This window comes from Nicotiana attenuata, unplaced genomic scaffold (assembly GCF_001879085.1).
Source record: "Nicotiana attenuata strain UT unplaced genomic scaffold, NIATTr2, whole genome shotgun sequence".
In the NCBI taxonomy this organism is placed as follows: Eukaryota; Viridiplantae; Streptophyta; class Magnoliopsida; order Solanales; family Solanaceae; genus Nicotiana; species Nicotiana attenuata.
The window spans coordinates 7,330-28,968 of NW_017676934.1; the positions used below are offsets into that span (position 1 = coordinate 7,330).

Below are 21,639 nucleotides of genomic sequence, written 5' to 3' on the forward strand. Positions count from 1 at the left end.
GGAAACATGAAAGGATTCATCACACGCCCATAACTCGGGGCTAAAACTCGAATCAAGACGGAAATCAAGCAACTAATAATTCTTCTATCCTCCAGCAGACCCTTCTCGTCGCTTCCAAATCATATGAATACATCTCACAGTCACATCACACTCATCACATAGCTATCCAGTCATTACTTCCCTTAATAGGGACACAACAGAGCATATAGGTCCAGAAACACGTGCTCACACAATCAGCACCTCGGTGCTCAAGCTATTGACAAAAATCCGGCTTCAAGCATCAGCACATAGAGATCACATCTCGCCCCTCAATCAGGGAATCACAAGCCATCGATGCACATCTGATACTGAGCGCTCATGTGCGCATACAAACGCGTGGAAGGAATCTCAAGAGTTACTTTTCAAGCTGAATAAAGGACACACGATAAGAGTTTCAAGAATGTGAAGCTTTTCCTAAAGGTTCTGCAGCCTCTCGAGGATAAATACAGATGTCTCCGTACCGATCCGCGAGACTCTACTAAACCTGCTCATGACTCGTGAGACCTATGTAACCTAGGCTCTGATACCAACTTGTCACGACCCTAAACCCAGACCCGGTCGTGATGGCGCCTCTCGTGAAGACAAGTCCAGCCGACACATTTCCAATTCGAAGTTCAATAGCTAAACAACAGTACAACAGGCTAAAACATGATTTAATAACGCTAAAGAGCGAATAATATCATAACAATGCGGAAGTACAACCCAAACACAGCCCCAAACCGGAATCCGATTCCGGAAGTTGGAGTAGGTCCATAACGTCAAATGTGACTTGTGTGCAAAATTTGAGGTCAACCGGACGTGATTTGATAGGTTTCGGCATCGGATGTGAAAGTTAGAAATTTCAAAGTTCATAAAGACGAATTTTGGCGTGATTCGTGATTTCGACGTTGCTTGATGTGATTTGAAGCCTCGACTAAGTCCATGATATGTCTCCAGACTTGTTGGCACGTCCGAACGGGGTCCCGAGGGGCTCGGGTGAGTTTCGGGGTGGTTCGGACCATTTCTAGGCCATTTATAACTGCTAGTTTTTGGCTACAGCAGTGGTATATGCGATCGCGGGGAATTGGTCGCGATCGCGGTGAGTAAAATGTGAGACACGGGCCAGTGAAGCGCGATCGTGGAAAGCCTTTCGCGATCGCGTAGAGTAAATATTCTGCTGCACTGACTCGACTTCGGAGGTTTATATCTCACAATCTATAAGTAATTTTGAGATGATATAAAAATAAAAGTTGTAGCCCTTTGTGTCTAGTTTCTAGAAAAGTAAACCATTCATGATTTGGATTTGTGTACAAAAAGTTATGGCTGTTACACTACAGGGTATCCGGGAAGATGATGAAGAAAGTTATGTTACACATGGGCTGACTTTTACAGATTATATCTAGAAATATATAAGGAAATGGTAAATTACCAACACATGAAAGTTGTAGATCTTTGAGTCTAGTTTTCATAACATTAAACCATTTGTCATTTGGAGTTGTGTGCAAAGAGTTATGACTATTCTACTAGAGGCTGTCCGGAAGGCTGGGAAATTGTGCTCCGCGATCGCGAAGAGTAAATTTTGGGCTGGAAAAATTGTTCTCCGCGATCGCGGAGCATTTTTCACGATTCGATGAGTAAATACCTGGGTAGAATGGTATTTTAGCGGGTTTAGCTCATTTTTCTTCATTTCTTCAAAGCATGGACGATTTTTTGGAGAGCTTCAAGAAGGGATTTCGTCATCTATGTTAAGGTAAGTTACTCCTACTCACTTCCAAGTTAAATACAAGATTATACCATGGAATTAGACATAAAAATTGTGGGAAAATTGAGATTTTTGGAAGAAAACCTAGAAACTTGATAAATTGGATTTTATCACGAATTTGAGCATGGAATTAGGAGTAAATTATATATTTGAGCTAGTGAAGCTATGGGTAGAGTATATCTTCGAGAAATTTTGGAATCCGGGCACGTGGGCCCGAGGGCGTTTTGATCAACTTTTCGTTCGGGGTTAAGAATTGTTACAAATTGGGTTGTAAAGTTTAATTGAACATATATTAATGGATTTGTATAATCATTGGCTAGTTTTGGAGCATTTTACGTTGGTGCAAGTCTTCGGAAGAATGTAGAATGCCGGTTATGAGTCTTCGGAGTGAGGTGAGTCTCCTTTCTAATCTTGTGAGGGGAAATTTATCCCATAGGTGAGTTAAATTGGTTATGTGCTCCTATTTGTGGGGGCTACGTACGCACGAGGTGACGAGAGTCTGTGCGTAGCTACTATTATGCTATTGTTCGGGTAGGCTAGGACCCAAAAAAAGCATGTTATACTTGGATTAACTGCGAACCCATTGATAGTTTGAATTGTTTAAATCACCTTGAATTGGTAAAGAAATTTAAAAAAGAGATTTAATATTAATTTTTCCTAAAATGTTAAAAAGAGAAATTTGTCTATTTGGATGATTATCCTCGATAAACTCTTAGTTTCCTACTTGAGCAAGTACTTTATATGTGCCTGCATCGCATGGACGATTCGCGAGCAGGATATGTGTTTATTTATGGAACGGGCCGAACGCCTCGGTGAGAATAGATGCATCTATGGTTCGTGCCGCTCGACTCTCGGCAGTGCACAGTTTACATTCCTGTTGGAGCGGGTCGTCGCCTCGGTGTGATTTGCGCATGTTTATCTGTTGTTTGAAAATTGTAAATGTGCAATTGGCCCTACGTGGCTTGATATAAACTGATAAGATAATAAAGAATAAACCTTGGAGGCCCTTGATTTGTTGTTGAAGGTGTTTACCTGTTTTATGGCTTCACAATTAGAACTTCTATATAAATCCATGATTATCCTCGCACTTATAGAATATTGTTAATTGACCTCTAGTGAGTGTCGAAGTTGACCATCTCGTCTCTACCCCTTCGGGATTAGGCGGGATACTCACTGAGTACATGTTGATTACGTACTCATACTACACTTCTGTGCTTTTTTGTTGCACAGGTATATATACCTCTAGCAGCCTATTGGGCGTAGCAGCATGGATGACGCTGGGACTAGGTGAGCTGCATCATTCGAGGCGACTGCAGCTAGGGTAGTCCCTTCCAGTGTACTGTATTTACTTTCCGTCCACTGTATTCCGGACGGATATTGTATTTTATTTCTCTTATCAGTAGTTGCTCATGTACTTGTGACACCGGGTTTCTGGGATGGTTTTCAACGGATTTGTACTAATTGTTATTATTTAAATTTGAATTCAAGTAGTGAACTTTTATTTATGAAAATGGAAGGAAAAACCTTAGATTTTTAAAAGTATTAAAAGAGGAATTAATTGATAAGTTAGTTGGCTGGCCTGACAGAGGTGTCCGGCGCCACCACGACCCTTAGTGGATTTTGGGTCGTGACAACAAGTTAGTATATGTTACAACATGTTAGCATTGGTTTCATTATGGAGTATTTGTGAAAATATGTAAGTGTGCTTGCATGTATTAAGGAATTAGTGACCTCGTGATCAGTGGCGAAGCCAGTACTTTCACTAAAGGTGTTCAAGACTTTATATTATGTATAAAACTAATACTTGACCTATATACATAGTATAATCTTCCGTCAATAGGGTATTAAACTAACCACCTTTCAACGATTGTAGCTTCGCCCCTCCTCATGATTGTTTACACTATGGAATATTTGTGAAAATATGCAAGTGTGCTTGCATGTATTAAATAATTGACCTTATAATCAGTAGCGAAGCCAGGACTTTCACTAAAGGTGTTCAAGACTTTATATCATGTATAAAATTAATATTTGACCTATATACACAGTGTAATTTTCCGTCAAAAGGATATTCAATTGACCATCCTTCAACTATTGTAGCTTCGCCCCTACTCATGATTGTCAACATATAGTTTTATTAGTAAGAAAGAAAGTTTAATTTTTCACAACTTAAAAATGATCAACTTATACATATTGAAGGTTGGAACAAGACTAATGAAGCACAATATCCACACTTATAACCTACTTTCAAGAATCCATTTTCCATGACCTTCCTACAATTTTCCATTTCTGACTTCAAAACTTCATATAAGAAGCTCTTAACCATATTATTCAATCACTCAAATCAACAAAAATGGCCAAATTACTTAACCCCATCTTCTTCTCTTGCTTATACACAAGTTTCATATTTAGCCTCTCAAACCTAAACTCCCGTTCGATCTTTGTCAATGCAAAAACTCTACCATCCGATATTCAAGCTCTACAAGCTATCAAGATGTCAATAGATCCAATTTCAATCTCCTCAGAATCATTTCTCAATAGTTGGGATTTTGCCTTAGATCCTTGTGAGACGACGGGGACAAGTTTCTTAGGCATTCTTTGTACAATCCCTCTTGACAATAACTCAACAAGCCGGATAATGGAAATCGATTTAGAAGGAGATGAACTAGAGGGATTCTTGACACCAGCAATAGGAAACTTAACAGAACTTGTTGCTCTAAATCTTGGCAGGAATAAATTCAGAGGACCAGTGCCAGAGACTATTACTAATTTAAGAAAACTCACAAGTCTTCAACTTTACGAGAACTTTTTCTCGGGTAGTCTTGTTAATGGCATTGGTTTTCTAAGGAAACTTGAAGTTCTTGATTTGTCAAATAATAGATTATCCGGTTCAATACCTTCATCTATTACTTCACTTAGAAGTTTAACTCAGTTAGATTTATCTAACAATGAACTGACTGGTAAAATCCCTCAACTTAATGGCTTATGGCAGTTGAATTCATTTGATCTTTCAAATAACCAAATATATGGGAATTTGCCAGAGTTTCCACTGAAGATCAAAACATTATCACTTGGTCATAACTTACTCTCTGGCCACATTTCACCTGTGAATAAACTTCGTCGTCTCAGGATATTAGACCTTAGTGATAACAGGTTTTCAGGAGCGATAAACAAGGGGGTGTTTATGTTGCCTGATATTAGTCACGTAAACGTTTCAGTGAACCGGTTCACTGTGTTAGAAGTGGTGGAATTCACTGATAAAGCAACACAGCTTAATACATTGGATGTCCATGGTAATCGTCTACGTGGTCATTTGCCTGTAAACTTGATAACTTACCCGAACTTAACGGAGATAAACCTTGGACATAACCTGTTTTCGGGGCAGATTCCATCGGAATATTGGCCGAGGTTGGGTTTTTCATGGAGAAGTCTTGATTTGGAATATAACTATCTTGAGGGACCTGTGCCCCGAGAGCTTAACAGGACGTTAGAAGGCGTTCGCGGAAGTTTTGCACGTAACTGTCTTACTTGTCCTAAGGATTTGCAGCTTTGTCTTGGAGGACAGAGGCCAGCTTCAGAATGTGTTGGAAGGAAAGGTGGAGGAGACCATAGTTGAGATATATATATATATATACCATTTGAATTTCTTGAAAATTACTACTGCTTTATATTTATGGAATATCTAATGTTTGTTTTTAATGTAAGTCATGTGTTCTTAGTTCTCAATATAGTTTATCAGTTGCAGCTTGTTATTTCTGGTGGAATAAACAATAGCATGGGAAGTAAGCAGATATCTTCCCTTTTTATTTAATGAAGAAACAATTTTAAGAGAACATCTTATGACAACACACAATAACTGAATTGTAGACAATCTATTGTTCACTGATAAATATGGAAAAAAATAAAAAATAGCCAGATTTACAACTGCGAATTAAAAAATAGCCATAGTTTCAAAAGTAATCAATATTTAGCCACTTTTTCATGTAAAGATAAAATCGAAATAAAAACACCCTTAAAAATCCGGAAATATTCCAGTATAATATGCTGGAGTTCGAATTTTTATATATGAGCTTCCAGCATAATGTGTTGGAATTTCATAATACGCTGGAGGTTTAACATAATATGTGGGAAGTTTATATGCAGGAGCTCCATAATCCAACATATTATGCTTGAACTTTCCACGTGCTAGTGTTCCAACATAATATGCAGGAAGTTTATACGCAGGAGCTCCATAATCTCACATATTATGCCAGAACTTTTCGTGTTTCAGCAAAATAGTGACTATTTTTCAATGACTTCATAAACGCTGATTATTTTTCAATTACCAGTCCGAAAGCTGGCTAGCATATGCTATTTCCACCGATAAATGCCATGCCCCCAGGAATTTTATCAATTGACAAAGGTTGAGGGACTTCTGTTTTAGGTCACAAGTTCGAGCCTTGCACCAAGCAGACTAACTCTGGTACTTAAGTGAAGAAGGGTAGAGAGGCGAGCCAATCATCCCCGAGTTTCGAAGGCTGGTGGATTTCTGGTCATCAAAATACTTTTTTTTTTTTTTTTTGCATTAGGATGTGCCAAGAAATCTCCATCTTTTGTTAACTAGGAAATGAGCCCAGGTCATGTGTATGTAGTTCCAATTACAAGTTACAAGGGTTTTTTTTAACTTTTAGCCTGCGTCGGAAGCTATTTATATTCGGTAGTCGAAAAAGTGTATAATATTTATATAATTTAGTATATAATATACAAAAAATATACATTGTTTTCGGCTATTGTTTTGAGAGTGGCTATACAGTGTCATTTTTCCAAGTTACAATGAATTACTTTGCTTTCTCTAGATGAATAAATGAAAAATGAGAAGAGGAGTGGTGTATAGAGAAAATGCAGATTACACTAAGCATATATCACCATCAACATTAAAAACATTTGTTGCTATGGCCAAAACTTGGCTTTACTTGAACTCAAGATTCTAATTTCTCTTATTTTGTCCAACTTTTCTATCTCCATTTTTCCTAATTATGTACACTCACCTACTTTTAGTTTGGTTCTTGAACCCAAACATGGGGTTAATCTTCTTTTTAAGAAGCTTTGATCAAGATATTGTTGAAATATTAAACTTCATTCATTCACTTTATTTGTTTAGTTCATGAACTAATATATTAAATGCACACCATTTCAATTTTATGTGTCTTTCTTTTCTCTTTATTAAAAAAGAATGCACTTTTTTTTATTTAGTAAGACTACATTCGAAGGGTACTTTTGGTGTGTTTATTACTACTCTCTACGTCTCAAATTCTTTGTCATGGTTTCTAAAATATAGTTGTCTCAAATTATTTGTCATTTAGAAGTTCAAGATAAAATTAATTATTTTTTTCTCATTTTTCTTGAAGATGGAGATGACAGATAAATAGAATAAATATTCAATGAAAATACATAAATAAGGGTAAAATAGTCAGCAACCCCTTCTAATTAATGTTTCTTATTGACCGTGTAAAAGGGAAATATGACAGATAATTTGAGACAGATGGAGTATATGACACATGATGGTTTATTTACGTTCCCTAAAAGCTGATCAAGGATTTAAAGTTTATGAAAATTAGCGACTCCTCGCTTCCGGAACACGCAACCCATTTGTGCCACTATTTCACCCTTTATTATATGTACATATTTTGTGAATTTCTCAACACATACAGGATCTAGGCCAAATTAAAGCTATAGGATTATGCCGAACCTATATATTGTACATCTGCCTCTGCACTCCCCTGTGACCCATATCATGAACAAATCGCACATTGTTTTTAGTTTCCATAGGCAAGATGATTCGTATGACTGCATATGCTATCCAAGATAGAATTGTTAATGCGAGATGACCACCTCTTATATTTCTCGCTTCAAGAAGAGAAGCCAATTCTAGTAAACATAATGCAAAGCATAAGTCGAGAACCATTAACCAGTTCAATGTCTATCATCAAATTAAGAAAGTGCATAAATGAGTAATCAACAAATAGACAAATTTACAGACTCTTATCAGACTACCATAGCAATAGTACCACGAGTAGTATAATGCTACACTCTCTCATAAGGGTCTTCTCTGTGGTGACGTATTCAGCAGATGCTTAAAAGCTGCAGGTCTCATGCTGCTCGAGTTAGTCCAATCTTGTATTGTCGAGCATAGCCTTATGCCAGAAGCAAACAAATACAGGGAGCACCATTCGAAGGAGTTGGTTTTGACTGAAGCCAGCTTATATATCCTGAATCATGCTGTTCTCCGCAAAAATAGAGCCAACATGTAAGACAAGGCAGAATCAATCGACGATAAAGCAATGATAAACAGTCCAACCAGAACAAGTGCCAGTGTTGCCGTCTTGAGCTGCAGCAAGTGGAGAAACGATTAGTTTTACTGCATGTATTGATATCACAAATAAAGAAACACTCTTTGAAATTATGCGTAATTTCTGAGTCAATCAAATCACTGTAATTCAACATTGTATTTAGCATAGAATAGACTCTCAAGAACAAAAAAGTTTTGGGTAAATAAATGTTTTTGCTTCTGACGAAAAATGGAAGATGCTGTTACAGCTTTGACATAGACGATTTGTAACAATTAGTTCAGAAATGCAAAATACAGCAACAGTTAGAGCAGAACATTTACAACAGTGCAGATATTTCAAAGGCGCCACAGTTATCCAAAAATTCTTCTATTTGAAAATCTAGTGCTCCAGTTATTTTCAGGTAAAGTTGGATATTAAGACACTGACTGTAACAAGCCATAAGCATAGTGAAACAAATAAAATGAGAAACTTAACTTGAGAGAAACGAAAATTTTCTGAAACTACCGACAAAATGATTCAACTCAAGGGGTTAAATGCACGAGCAGATGACATTATTTCCCTTCAGAAGAGCAGAAAAATGCTGCCACAGTTTTGTCTCAGAGTGGAAAACCAGCAGAAAGGTATTGACCAAAGTAGGAAACAAATTACTAATTCCGTAGTTGTGTCTCAGAATCACCAACTAGAACTAGCTTTCATAGCAAATATCAATGTGTGGCCCAAAACCAAGGCGTTGTTAGTTTTTTACAGTTTCTTGATAATGGAAATCAATTTTCACTATTAAATAATTGTTTTACTTTATATTTGCCCAACTGAAACAAGAGTATTTAGTTCAACAGTGTGATACTTATCAAAAATAAAAAAAATAGATAAATCCATCACAGAATTAGTTGAATGACAGTAACAAATTAGGAACCTGAGTTCTGAAAATGCTATTCTCGAATGTATAGCTGAGGATGCTGAAGTAACAAGCCAAACATAATGTAGAGCTGGTTACTCCAATGCAACAAGTACAGGGAGTGATAACAACTTGGTGTAACACACATTATCAGCACCTTGTGCCGGCCACATACGACAACGATTACCAAATAGAAAGAAAACGTTTTACACACTAACCGTGCTTTGAAATCCAGGCCATTCTATGTACTTCAGCTGACTTGGCTGCTCAACCAGAAATAGTAATACAGATTTTGCAGCCCTGAGCCATTAAAAACGGAACTTCAGGACATTATCAATACATCATCTAAAACATTTTATCTAGTAAACTTTTTAAATTACAATTATTAAAGGATCTCAAAATATCCACGCAAGTTTTTTATTGAAAAATGAATATCCAAGCCAAGGAGAATATATTGGAGAAGCTAGCGAAACTTCAAGCAAGTCATCAGATTCAGATGTGCGATGTTGATTCACATATCAACCAATGCAATTAAGTCATCAAATCCAATATAGACATTCTTGAAAAGGAAATTCTCATATAAACAAGATATCAATACCTATTTCTAGACGAAATTGAAGATATAACTAATTTGATAAAGGGATTTGAGGAGCTTGTAGCTCCAGAAAGTAAATATTGGGCAAAGGTCTTTAGGCTAGGTAAGTTGATATCTTCTCTCTCGCTTACCTCTATTGCTATGCACTTGCCGAAGATGTGTTATGCCAATGCTCTAGTTTTCACACACACACAAGTATAATATGTTTTGGATCCTCTGTAATTAACGTACCTGATAGCTTGCTTCATAGTGTTTATTAGAAATGGATCCTCATCGTTATTGACACTAGATTGGTAGTTTCTTTCAGCAAATGAAGCACATTTGACAGAATGACCAGCTAGAGATAAATGCGTAATGCTTCTACCAGTCACCTGCGAATTCCAAAAAATCCAAGTTAAAGACATTTATCATTAAAAAAGAAGAAAAATGAAATGAACCTTTTTAGACACAAGCCGATTGCAAACATGACTTCTGAATGTGCTCTTCTTGTAACTCATGCTATGAGATGGTAGTCTCAGACGGACTCCACCAATTTTGGGGCAGAAGACACCTAAAGTAAATTCACAAAGTTATGTCAGATTAGTTGAAATCACAGAGCCAAACTACACGTGTGTGATGGAGAATGGAACCTGGAACTAGATCCAAGCGGCAGCTAGAGATACAGACCATCTCTGTAATCTATCACAATGTCTGGACAGCCGTTAAGTTGACAGGCAAAAATCTCAGAACAAGTTTATGAAGACTGCAAAAAAAGGGTTGCAGCAGTGATTCATCTGACATTGAAAGATACCTACTAATGGTACTCATAGGGATAAAAAGTACAGTTAGTAATCAATATAACTCATACAACACATCCTCGATGATTCATACAGTTAGAAGTTATGCAACTGTACATTATTCAATATTTGTGCTCGTGGGAGGTATCAGGTACCCGGTGCAATAGTCAAGGTGCGCAAAAGCTACCCTGCTCACCACTATTATTGAAGCAAAAGAAGAATTTAAGCAACTGCACAGCATCCAAGGGTGTGGCCTAGTGGTCAGTGAAGTGGGAACAGCTATGTTGCGGACTCTCCAAAATGCTGCCGCACCCTTGCTGGATCCTTAAAAGGTAGAGGATCCTCCAAAAATACACTACTTTTTAATCCGACACGCAACCCGCAACATCTAGGAGAGTCCGAGCAACATAGGGGAGCAGAACCATGAGGTCTCAAGTTCAAATGCCAGACAAAAAACACCAAGTGATTTCTTCACATGTGCCTAAGCCTTGGTCGGAAGAGTTACTCGATATCTGTGCTGGTGGAAGGCAGCTGGTATCTGGTGGAATGTCGAGTAGAGTGCATGCTGGCCCGGACACCACCATAATTTTTAAAAAAAAAAAAAAAGCAAAAAACACCAGGTGATTGATACGATCCTAATGAGCTCAAATGTAAATGTAATAGCTGTTAGTTTCAGTTGCTCCCGTCGTTAAGTCGTTAGGTTTTCAATTAGAACTCACGTGACTTGCACGTGCAGATGAGTGCTGGGAATTTTGAGTTCCGGAAGTTAGCTATAACTAACTCTCCCACCTCTTCCTATATAGTTGAGTTTTTCCCAAAATTGTAATCATCTGAAGATGGGAATAAGAAAACTCTCTTTCTTTCTCATCTTTCTCTGTTATCAGTCGAGCAACTGCTCAAGGACAATTCTTCCTCGTTTGTCCTTTAGGTGAGCTCAATTGCTATTTCTTCTAAAATTGTGTTCGAGCCTTATCATTGGTATCAGAGCACTCGCTCCTTGGATCTGTGATAATGGGCGATCACAACACTCGAGTGCATGAGTTGAGGAAGGAAGTCGATATCCTCAAGGGCTCGATCGAAGCAGTCACATCTTCTGTATCCGAACTACAGAAATCGGTGGACAATCGAATGACTCAAGCTATGGATGAAATTAGGAAGTTGATCGTGGGGAATTTAACTGCAACTGGAGTTCAAAACCATGAGGAACCTGTGGAGAATGAAAGGCCAGATGTGGGGGGCCATCGCCCTAGAGGTCATCAACATCCTAATCGTGAGTACCACACTGAATTTCCTGTTTTCGATGGGGTAGGGTTGAAGGATTGGTTGTACAAATGTGAGCAGATTTTTGCGTATGAGGAAACACCTGAGGACTCTAAAGTGCGAGCTGTTTCTTGTAAGTTGGAAGGCAGGGCACTACAATGGCATCAATCGTACATGAAGCACAGGATCACTAGAGACTGGCCACGATGGGGAGAGTATGTAGCTTGTCTGTATGCCAGATTTGGATCTGAATTGTTTGACGATCCCATGGGAGATTTCAAAGACTTGAGGCAGGTAAGTTCAGTACAAGATTACGTTGATCTGTTTGATGAATTGCTTACTAGAGTGGAGTTGTCTGAGGAGTATGTTGTTAGCTGTTTTGTGAGGGGATTGAAACCAGAAATTAGCTTGCCTGTTAAAATGCTAGCACCTAGATCATTAGCTAAGGCTATCAGTTTAGCAAAAATTCAGGAGCAAACTTTAATAGTCCAAAAACAAGTCTTCATGAATACTTCTATTCCACCCTATTCTACTAAAACACATTCCAAAACTTTCTTCTGTTAACCCTCAACCTTCACAACCAACCACCTCAATGACTTCCAGATTTAGCCAACCTTACAGTAAACCTTCACACACTCATACCTCATCTACAAAACCTGCCTACAGAAATGCTAAAAGATTAACCCCAGCTGAAATGGAGGAGAGGAGGAGTCAAGGGTTATGTTATAACTGTGATGAGAAGTATAGTTTTGGCCACATATGTAAGAATAGGAGACAGTTGTTTTCTATGGAAGTAGATGAGGGAGTAGAAGAAGTGGAGTTGGAACATGATGTGGTTCTTGATCCTGCAGAACTACTGTCAATGATTGGCCACGGGTGGGAGACTGATGCTGAGGGATCCATTCTACCCCATGCAGTGTTTAGAAAGGCGCGCGCTTCGTCGCTTTAAGCGCGAAGCGACGCGACGCGACCTATTGTCGCTTCCAGCACACTGAGGCGACTCGATCTGAGAAAGCGAGCGCTTCACAGGAGAAGGCGATGAAGCGGCGAAGCGGATAAAGCGATGAAGCGATCGCTTCTTTCCAGAAAAGCGCAGGGGGTCTTTTTTTTTAAAAAAAAAAACTCTGNAACTTTGGGTCTGATATTTTATTAGACAAAACAGACCCTAAATCGACCAAAAACCCCTTCCCCTTCGACAAAACAGAGTTGACTCACAAAACCTAGGGTTTTTTACCTGCTGAAGCTGAAATCCAAAAGCAGAGACGCCATTGCTGACGCTTTCTCTCTCGCTCGAGTTCTCCTTTCTCGCTCGCGACACTCGCCATTGCTGACCCAGGTAATTTCTTCTTCTCCTTTCTCCTTTCTTCTTCTGTTCTTCAGTTCTTCTCGGTTTTTTTTCATTCTTCTTCTTCTTTCTTTCTTTCTTTCTCTGTTTCTCCGGTCCAGAACAGAGTAAGGACTAAGGATAAAGGAACAATTTTTTCTTTCTTTTTCCTTTTCGTTTGTGTATATTTTCAGCATATATATTTAATTATTATATGTATTTCATTTATTATTATTATATTTCAGCATATACAATTAAATGTATATTTCAGTTTATATAATTAATTATTATATATATTATATGTATTTTCAGTTTATTGATTATGTTTTTTCTTATATCTTAATAGGGATATTAAAATGTCTCAAAGTTCGAAAGAGAAAGACCCGGCTTGGCGCTATGGTGAGAGAGTTAATGAGAAGAATACAAATGTCGTATGCAAGTTTTGCAACAAGATTACAACGGGTGGCATTTATCGCTTTAAATACCATCTAGTTGGTGGCGATAGAAACGTCACAAGTTGTCCGAAATGTCCACCGGAGGTGAGGGAAGAAATAAAGAACTTTGTTGAGAAGAAGAAGGAGCAAAAAAATCAAATGGTTCATCAACCAATGGTGACCAATCTTGATGATGATGATGATGATGATATTGAAGAATTGTCACTTCCAACAAAACGGGGAAGAGATGGGTCAAGCCATGGATCATCGACTAAAGGTCCTATGGATTGCTACTTCTCAAAGAAGCCGGGAGCAAAGGGCGGTGGAAAAGATGTACAAAAAATTGCTAAAGACATTTTGAGGGATCGTGCAGTTAGAGCTTTTGCACGATGGGTCTATGATGCTGGGCTCCCCTTCAATTGTGTCAACTATGACACTTTTGGAGACTTTATTGAGGTCGTTGGTCAATACGGACCTGGAATGAAGCCTCCCACTTACCATGAAATAAGAGGTCCTTATCTAAATAAGGAAGTGGAGGAGACTAATAAAATTGTTGAGGAGCATAAAGTTGTGTGGAACAAGTACGGCTGCTCCATTATGATGGACAAGTGGACGGCAAGAACGGGGAAAATGATTATTAATGTGTTGGTGAATTCTCCCCGGGGAAGTTTGTTTCTTGAGTCCATTGATGCTAGTGACTCATCCACCGACCACATCAAAATGTTCACCTTGTTTCAGAACACTATCGAAAAGATTGGTCCAAGCAAAGTTGTTCAAGTGGTCACTGATAATGCAAGTGAAAATGTGAAAGCGGGTGGCATGATTGAAGGAGCGTACAAGAATGTCTATTGGACTCCATGTGCGGCTCATTGTATCAACTTGATGTTCGGGGATATTTTCAAGGAAAGACCCTTCTCTACAGTTTTTGGCCAGGGCGTTAGATTACATTCTTATATTTGTCAGCGGCCCTTGTTATTGAATATGATGAGAAGATTCACCATGCAAAAAAATTTGGTGAAACCGGGCAAGACAAGGTTCGCCACTGCTTTCTTGACTTTGCGTAGTCTCCACTGTCAAAAAGACAATTTGAGAAAGATGGTCACTTCAGAGGAATGGAGCAGGAGTAAATTTGCAAAGGAAAGTGCGGGGAAAGAGGTTGCACGCATTATTCTTTCTTATTCTTTTTGGAATAATGTCCTTCATGCTCTTAAAATTGGTGGCCCTTTGGTTAAAGTACTCCGTTTGGTAGATGGGGAGGCAAAACCATCAATGGGCTACCTCTATGAAGCTATGGATAGGGCCAAGGAGACTATTCAAGCATCATTCAGTGATGAGCAAAAATATGCAAAGGTCTTTCAAATCATTGATGCAAGATGGGATGAGCAACTTCATAGACCTTTGCATGCAACTGGACTTATTCTGAACCCATCACTCTTTTATGAGCAGCATGAGAAGAATTCATTGGCTAAAGAAGTGTGGACAGGATTCCATCAGGTTGTTATCAAGTTGAACCCAGATGAAGACTTGCAAGAAAAGATAGTAGATCAGCTTGCTACTTACAAGGCAGCTGAAGGACTTTTTAAGCTTCGACTTGCTATTAAACAAAGAACGACGAAGTCGCCAGGTGACCAAGTGTTTCTATATTTTATAGCTCTAACTTCAATGTATTTTTTATACTTATTAACTCTTGAATATTTTTTTGACTTCTATAGTTGAATGGTGGGACCAATATGGTGTAGAGACTCCGGAGTTACAGACTTTCGCCATCAAAGTTCTAAGCTTAACTTGTAGCTCATCCGGATGTGAAAGGAACTGGAGTGTTTTTGAACACGTGAGAAATAAAAAGAATTATTTCGTGTTTTGAGATAAAGTAGATTATATCTCAATTGTCCAAACTCCTACTAAATACTAATTAGTTGACACATCTTTTTTGCAGATTCATACAAAGAAAAGGAATCGACTAACCTTGAAGCGTCTCCATAATCTAGTGTTTATAAAATACAATAGAGCATTGAGGCGTCGGTACAACCACCGCAATATAATTGATCCAATTCTTTTGGACAATATTGATGAGGCTAATGAGTGGCTAACCGGAGTCCCCGAAAATTGTGAAGATGAAGAAGTATTTGAAGGCGACTCCGATTTCACTTGGGGTGATGTTGCGGTTGGTAGTGGAACTGGGGAGAATCCTTATGGTTTAAGGAGATATACTCCAACTTCAAGCTCTATTAGGAAGGGAAAAAGTGTGACTACTACAAGTCGATCCCTATCCCTAATTGATGAAGAGGAAAGTGATCATGAAGAGGAGGGGGAAGAAGAAGATGACGAGCAATATGAAGATACTAGAGGAATTCAAGATTTTGACAATCTTGAAGAAGAAGAAGAAGAGTAGAAGAATAAGATGTTGATTGACTTCTAGTAATTTAGTAGCTTTGATTTTGCTTGTCCTATGGTTTGTGGATGGTTTGTGGATGATTTGGTGGTACCTAGTACCTAATTTTAAGTATTTAAATTGATGTTTTTGATTATTTATAATTTTACATTATGTTATTTAAGAATTGCGCTTCACTTTAATAAAGCGTGCGCTTCGCTTTGCGCTTCGCTTTTGAAGCGAGGCGAGCCCTTGTCGCTTTTTTGCGCTTTGCGCTCTCCAAAACACTGACCCCATGTATCAGTTCATGCCATGAATGGGCTCCATGATTTTAGAACCATGAGAGTGACTGTATCAGTCAAAGGCAAGGCTGTGCAAGTTCTGATTGACACTGGGAGCACTCACAATTTCTTGGACCTTAACACTGCCAAGAAATTAGGGTGTATATTGACAGCCATAGCCCCTTTTGATGTATCTGTTGCTGATGGAAAGAAGGTGCAGAGCAACTATATGTGCAAAAAACTAGCATGGAAGATACAGGGTGTCTCTTTTGATTCTGACATGTTAGTGCTACCAATTGGAGGTTGTAGTATGGTGTTAGGAGTCCAATGGTTGATTACCTTGGGAGACATCGTGTGGAATTTCAAAAAACTTAGGATGGAATTCAGTATTATGGGGCACAAGGTGTCCTTAAGGGGTGTGCAACCTCCAGCAACAAGAATGATTCAACAGGCTAGCACGGATAAGTTGTTGGCCATACCTGCTGAGCTGTGCATGATTTCTGTGGGACTTTTCTTTGAGCACCAGCAGAATGAGATGGAGATCAGCCTGTTATCAATGGAGAGCTTACCAAAGGAACCTAATATGAACTGGGAGGTGCAGGCCATACTACAGAAGTACAGTGATCTTTTTGAAGAGCCAACACAACTTCCTCCTTCTAGATTGCATGATCACAAAATCACTCTGAAGGAAGGTACTTCCCCTATCAATATTAGACCTTACAGGTATCCTAATATTCAGAAAAATGAAATTGAGAAGATGGTGAATGAGATGTTAACCTCTGGAGTTATCAGACATAGCACTAGCCCATATTCATCCCCTATTGTGATGGTAAAAAAGAAGGATGGTTCATGGCGTTTGTGTGTGGATTACAGGGAACTGAACAGCTGCACAGTGAAGGATAAGTTCCCAATCCCTGTGATTGAGGAGCTGCTGGATGAATTGCATGGTGCTAAGTATTTTTCTAAGCTGGATCTAAGATCAGGATACCACCAAATAAGAATGTTTGAACCAGATATTCCCAAAACTGCTTTTAGAACCCACCATGGCCATTTTGAATTCATGGTCATGCCCTTTGGTTTAACAAATGCTCCCTCTACTTTTCAAAGCTTAATGAATCAGATCTTTCACAACTTCCTTAGGAAGTTCATCCTAATCTTTTTTGATGACATCCTAATATATAGCCATAGCTGGAATGACCATTTAGTGCATTTGGAGGAGGCTTTTAAAGTGCTCGGGTCTCACACTTTGTTTATAAAACAAAGTAAATGTGCCTTTGGAGTCACACAGATTGACTACTTGGGCCATATCATTTCTGAGCAAGGAGTAGCCATGGATAATCAGAAGATACAAGGGGTGCTAGATTGGCCACTACCTGCTTCCATTAAAAGCCTAAGGGGCTTCTTAGGATTGACAGGTTATTATAGGAGGTTCATCAGGGGATATGGCATCATTGCAAGGCCCTTAACTGATCTACTCAAAAAGGGTAACTTCCAATGGAATCCTGCAGCAACAAATGCCTTTGAAGAACTGAAGAAAGCCATCACTTCAGCACCTGTCTTAGCCCTCCCAGACTTCTCAAAGCAATTCACAGTAGAGACTGATGCTTCTGGTGGTGGAATTGGAGCTGTTTTAGCTCAAGAGAGTAGACCAATTGCTTTCTTTAGAAGAGGATTATCAGACAAGAATAGGGCCCTATCAGTGTATGAAAGGGAACTATTGGCCTTGGTTTTTGCTGTACAAAAGTGGAGGCCCTACTTACTAGGAAGACCATTCATCATCAAAACTGATCACCATAGCCTTAAGTACTTGTTGGAGCAGAGAATTACTACCCCTAGTCAACAAAAGTGGCTAGTCAAGTTACTTGGCTATGATTATTCCATAGCTTACCAAAAAGGGAAGGAGAACATTGTAGCTGATGCATTGTCTAGGAAGGGGGAAACCATTCAACTCTACAGCATCTCTAGTGTCAATTCTGACATTTTGGAGTTAGTCAAAGCTTCATGGAGCAAGGATCCTGCACTTCAACAACTTATCAAGTCTATACAGGAGGGGCAAGCCACCAAACCTTATTACAAATTCCAAGATGGGATATTGAGCAGAAAGAACAAGCTGATGGTTGGTGCTGATAATACAGTCAGAGCTAAGCTTCTGTCATTTTACCATGATAGTCCTATTGGTGGCCATTCTGGCATTACTGCCACCTTGAAGAGGATCAAACAGGACTTTTATTGGAAGAAATTGAAGCAGGATGTTTATACTCATGTAAGAAGTTGTGATGTTTGTCAGAAATGCAAGAATGAAACTGTGGCTTACCCTGGGTTGCTTCAACCTCTACCTATTCCGGATAAGGTGTGGCAAGATATCTCAATGGATTTCATTGAGGGTCTTCCTAAGGCAGCTGGGAAGGAGGTGATTTTTGTAGTAGTAGATCGTTTGAGTAAGGCCGCCCATTTCATAGCTCTCAAACATCCCTACACTGCCTTGGAGGTAGCTCAAGTTTTTATGGATCAAATATTCAGACTCCATGGAGTGCCCAAGTCTATTGTCTCAGATAGAGATGCTGTCTTCACCAGCAAATTCTGGAAGGAATTGTTTAGATTGCAGAAAGTTTCACTACTGACCTCAACAGCTTACCACCCTCAAACAGATGGCCAAACTGAAGTCGTCAATAGATGTGTGGAATGCTACCTTCGATGTATGGCATTTGAGAAACCAAAAGCATGGCCACAGTGGTTGCCTTTAGCAGAGTGGTGGTACAACACCACTTACCATTCCAGCACTAATATGACACCTTATGAGGTAGTTTATGGTCAGAAACCTCCTCCCTTACTCCCTTATATGAGCTTTGATTCCCAATTGGACATGGTTGATAGAAGTCTCCAAGCCGCTTCTCTCAGACTATTGAAGCTTCAACTTGAAAAAGCTCATAATAGAATGAAGGTACAAGCTGATAAAAGAAGGACTGACAGATCATATGCAGTAGGAGATTGGGTGTATGTCGAGCTGCAACCCTACAGGCAACTTTCTCTTAAGCAGCATGGCTTTCAGAAACTTTCCTTCAAATATTTTGGACCCTTCAAGGTTATTGCTAAAGTAGGAGCTGTAGCATATACTTTGGACTTTCCTGTGGGTACAAAGATCCACCCTACTTTCCACATTTCACAGCTGAAAAAGAAGATTGGATCTAACCCTGCTTCAGTCACTTTACCTGTGGTACTCTCTGCAGAGGGTCATGTCCTACTAGCACCTGAAGCCATACTTGATAGGCGTTTGATACAGAAGCATGGGAAGGCTACAACTCAAGTCTTGGTCAAATGGTTTAATGTTGCACCAGAAGACAGTACCTGGGAAGAATACCATGAAGGAGATTCCCTTTGTTTGATCCTTGAGGACAAGGATATTCTGTAGAGGGGGGTAATTTGATACGATCCTAATGAGCTCAAATGTAAATGTAATAGATGTTAGTTTCAGTTGCTCCAGTCGTTAAGTCGTTAGGTTTTCAATTAGAACTCACGTGACTTGCACGTGCAGAGGAGTGCTGGGAATTTTGAGTTCCGGAAGTATAACTAACTCTCCCACCTCTTCCTATATAGTTGATTTTTTCCCAAAATTGTAATCATCTGAAGATTGGAATAAGAAAACTCTCTTTCTTTCTCATCTTTCTCTGTTATCAGAACTCCATTGGAGTTCTACTTCGAGCAACTGTTCAAGGACAATTCTTCCTCGTTTGTCCTTTAGGTGAGCTCAATTGCTATTTCTTCTTAAATTGTGTTCGAGCCTTATCGGTGATTTCTTCACATGTGTCTAAGACTTGGTCGGCCAAGTTACTCAATATCTGTGTTGGTGGGAGGTAGCTGGTATCTGGTGGAATGTCGAGGAGAGCGCAAGCTGGCACATGATACACCAATAGGACTTGTTTTTATTCAAGGACGAACAAACAAAAGTAGCCAAAGCCAGACTTATGCATACACAGTTACACACAAACATACATAACATGAACATGAACAACAAAGCAGAGAAATGACAAATTATGAAAATATTTCCACTTTCGTCACCTTATTTCTTTCGCTTTTTCAAGAGAAACATACTGAATTGCTACTGTGTGGGAAGCAAACAAGGCTACAAATTAACTAGTTAAAAATAACCAACTATTGGTAGCAAAAACAAATAATTAGTGCACAATTTGAAGTATACAACAATTCTACTGAAAAAGGGATTACAGTGTGGGGAACTTACAGTGCCGGAGAAAGTTCGCAGCTGAGGGAGACTGAAGTCGAGCGAGAGAAAATCGGGTTGTAATCTGAAATTGGGTCGGGTATTGGAATTTGGGTGCTATGTTTATTGCCCACCCAAGAAGGGATTGGGCCTATTAGTTTGAATTTGTAGAATTTGCACAAGTACCGCTTTTACATGTACTATTTAAAATTTAGCCAATTTTTTAAAAGTATTTAAACTTTAACCTGAATAGGGAACTTCAAACAAAATTAGTGCTACCGTTGCTTTTCTTCTTTTTCTTCCTCCTTCTCCTGCTCCTCATTTTCCAGACACATAGCAGAAATAATAATTGTTTGATTGAAACTTTTCTTCGGAAAATTCGCTTCAAAACGTGATATTCAGTATATCTACGCGTGTCATAGAATATGGGTTCAGTCTAGACTCGAGTAGGACAATGTTGCGTGATTCGTAATACATCAACGCCTTATTGGATTTAGAAGTAAATGAACATCCAACTTCGAGATGCAAAAATGACCAGCTAGAAACCAAGTCATCTAAGTTATTCAATCATGATCAATACGAGAACATTGCAATTTTGGTTATATCGCATGCACTACAATTATATTCCACTTTAGCCTATCTGAAGTTAAGCTTGGCAATTCCGAACTTCAGATTTTTATGTTTAAATTTGGAGATTCGGCCTAACTTTCGACAAAATATCTAAAGTTTGAACTGCCATCAACTTCAGACTCCAATGGCTGAAGTTTGAAACTTCAGACCCTTAATTTTCAACTTCGATCATGCAAGTCTAAATTTGATTCTGAAACGGCTAAATTTTAACTTATGTAAACTTTGGCTATTTTTTAAATAAAGGTCCTAAAAACGACTGTTTGTGCCCTTCCCCCTTGAATTTCGTATTGCCTAATCCGATCCAAGTTCCTTTTCCATTTTACTTTTATCTGCGAAATATAAATTAGGAATTTTTACATTCCTATGCCACATAGGTATTACCATCAATATTTAAGGTTTGACTTAATTACACTTAGTATACCAAATTACCAATTCTATACCATAGTGTATTTTAAGGGTACAATTAATGCAGCGTATATCCCTCCTTAATTCAAGGTACCGTACATCCCACCCCTCCCACGTTTCTCTCTCCCAGACCCTCACCCTCACGTTTATGTACTGTTATTAAACATAAAAACCTATGATTATGGAAACATAGATTTGCAACATATTGATGTAGAAACACTTAAATCTTACATTGCAATTAGGAGCAACAATCATTCAAGTTCCTGGTTACACTCATTGTTAAATTATAAATGGTCGGTTCTGAAAATATTGAAGAAAAGATTTTTAGTAAAATCATTACATCACG

The 21,639-nt window shown here is 38.8% G+C and overlaps 3 protein-coding genes across 5 annotated transcripts; 2 read left to right on the top strand and 1 right to left on the bottom strand.

Moving 5' to 3' along the window:
- Positions 1–4,121: 4,121 nt before the first annotated feature.
- LOC109221261 (leucine-rich repeat receptor-like serine/threonine-protein kinase BAM1) lies at positions 4,122–5,483 on the top strand. The gene has a single exon (XM_019385720.1). It carries the CDS (start codon positions 4,131–4,133, stop codon positions 5,391–5,393), a length of 1,263 nt encoding a protein of 420 aa, XP_019241265.1. The 5' UTR covers positions 4,122–4,130; the 3' UTR covers positions 5,394–5,483.
- Positions 5,484–7,627: 2,144 nt separating this feature from the next.
- LOC109221263 lies at positions 7,628–20,381 on the bottom strand. Of its 3 annotated transcripts, XM_019385724.1 has the most exons (7): positions 20,280–20,381; positions 10,226–10,338; positions 10,034–10,146; positions 9,828–9,967; positions 9,220–9,301; positions 8,115–8,144; positions 7,628–8,035 (listed from the first exon to the last, which is right to left on the bottom strand). In XM_019385724.1, exons 2-7 carry the CDS (start codon positions 10,263–10,265, stop codon positions 7,952–7,954), a joined length of 489 nt encoding a protein of 162 aa, XP_019241269.1. In that variant the 5' UTR covers positions 10,266–10,338; positions 20,280–20,381; the 3' UTR covers positions 7,628–7,951. The 3 variants fall into 3 exon arrangements, with proteins under 3 accessions (XP_019241269.1, XP_019241270.1, XP_019241268.1); XM_019385725.1 differs by having other exon boundaries at positions 7,944–8,144; positions 10,061–10,146; XM_019385723.1 differs by lacking the exon at positions 20,280–20,381 and adding an exon at positions 20,099–20,248 and having other exon boundaries at positions 7,944–8,144.
- On the top strand, positions 13,241–16,022 carry LOC109221262. The gene is made up of 3 exons (XM_019385721.1): positions 13,241–15,014; positions 15,103–15,221; positions 15,327–16,022. The coding sequence occupies exons 1-3, from the start codon at positions 13,313–13,315 to the stop codon at positions 15,780–15,782; spliced, it is 2,277 nt and encodes a 758-aa protein (XP_019241266.1). The 5' UTR covers positions 13,241–13,312; the 3' UTR covers positions 15,783–16,022.
- Positions 20,382–21,639: the final 1,258 nt, after the last annotated feature.

Coding starts and splice junctions, on each gene's coding strand:
- LOC109221261 (XM_019385720.1), top strand. CDS start 4,131: ATGGCCAAATTACTTAACCCCATCTTCTTCTCTTGCTTATACACAAGT.
- LOC109221263 (XM_019385724.1), bottom strand. CDS start 10,265: ATGGTCTGTATCTCTAGCTGCCGCTTGGATCTAGTTCCAG. Junction 10,147..10,225: donor CCGCTTGGATCTAGTTCCAG/GTTCCATTCTCC, acceptor AATTTACTTTAG/GTGTCTTCTGCCCCAAAATT. Junction 9,302..9,827: donor ACTATGAAGCAAGCTATCAG/GTACGTTAATTA, acceptor TTAATGGCTCAG/GGCTGCAAAATCTGTATTAC.
- LOC109221262 (XM_019385721.1), top strand. CDS start 13,313: ATGTCTCAAAGTTCGAAAGAGAAAGACCCGGCTTGGCGCTATGGTGAG. Junction 15,015..15,102: donor AAGAACGACGAAGTCGCCAG/GTGACCAAGTGT, acceptor TGACTTCTATAG/TTGAATGGTGGGACCAATAT. Junction 15,222..15,326: donor ACTGGAGTGTTTTTGAACAC/GTGAGAAATAAA, acceptor TCTTTTTTGCAG/ATTCATACAAAGAAAAGGAA.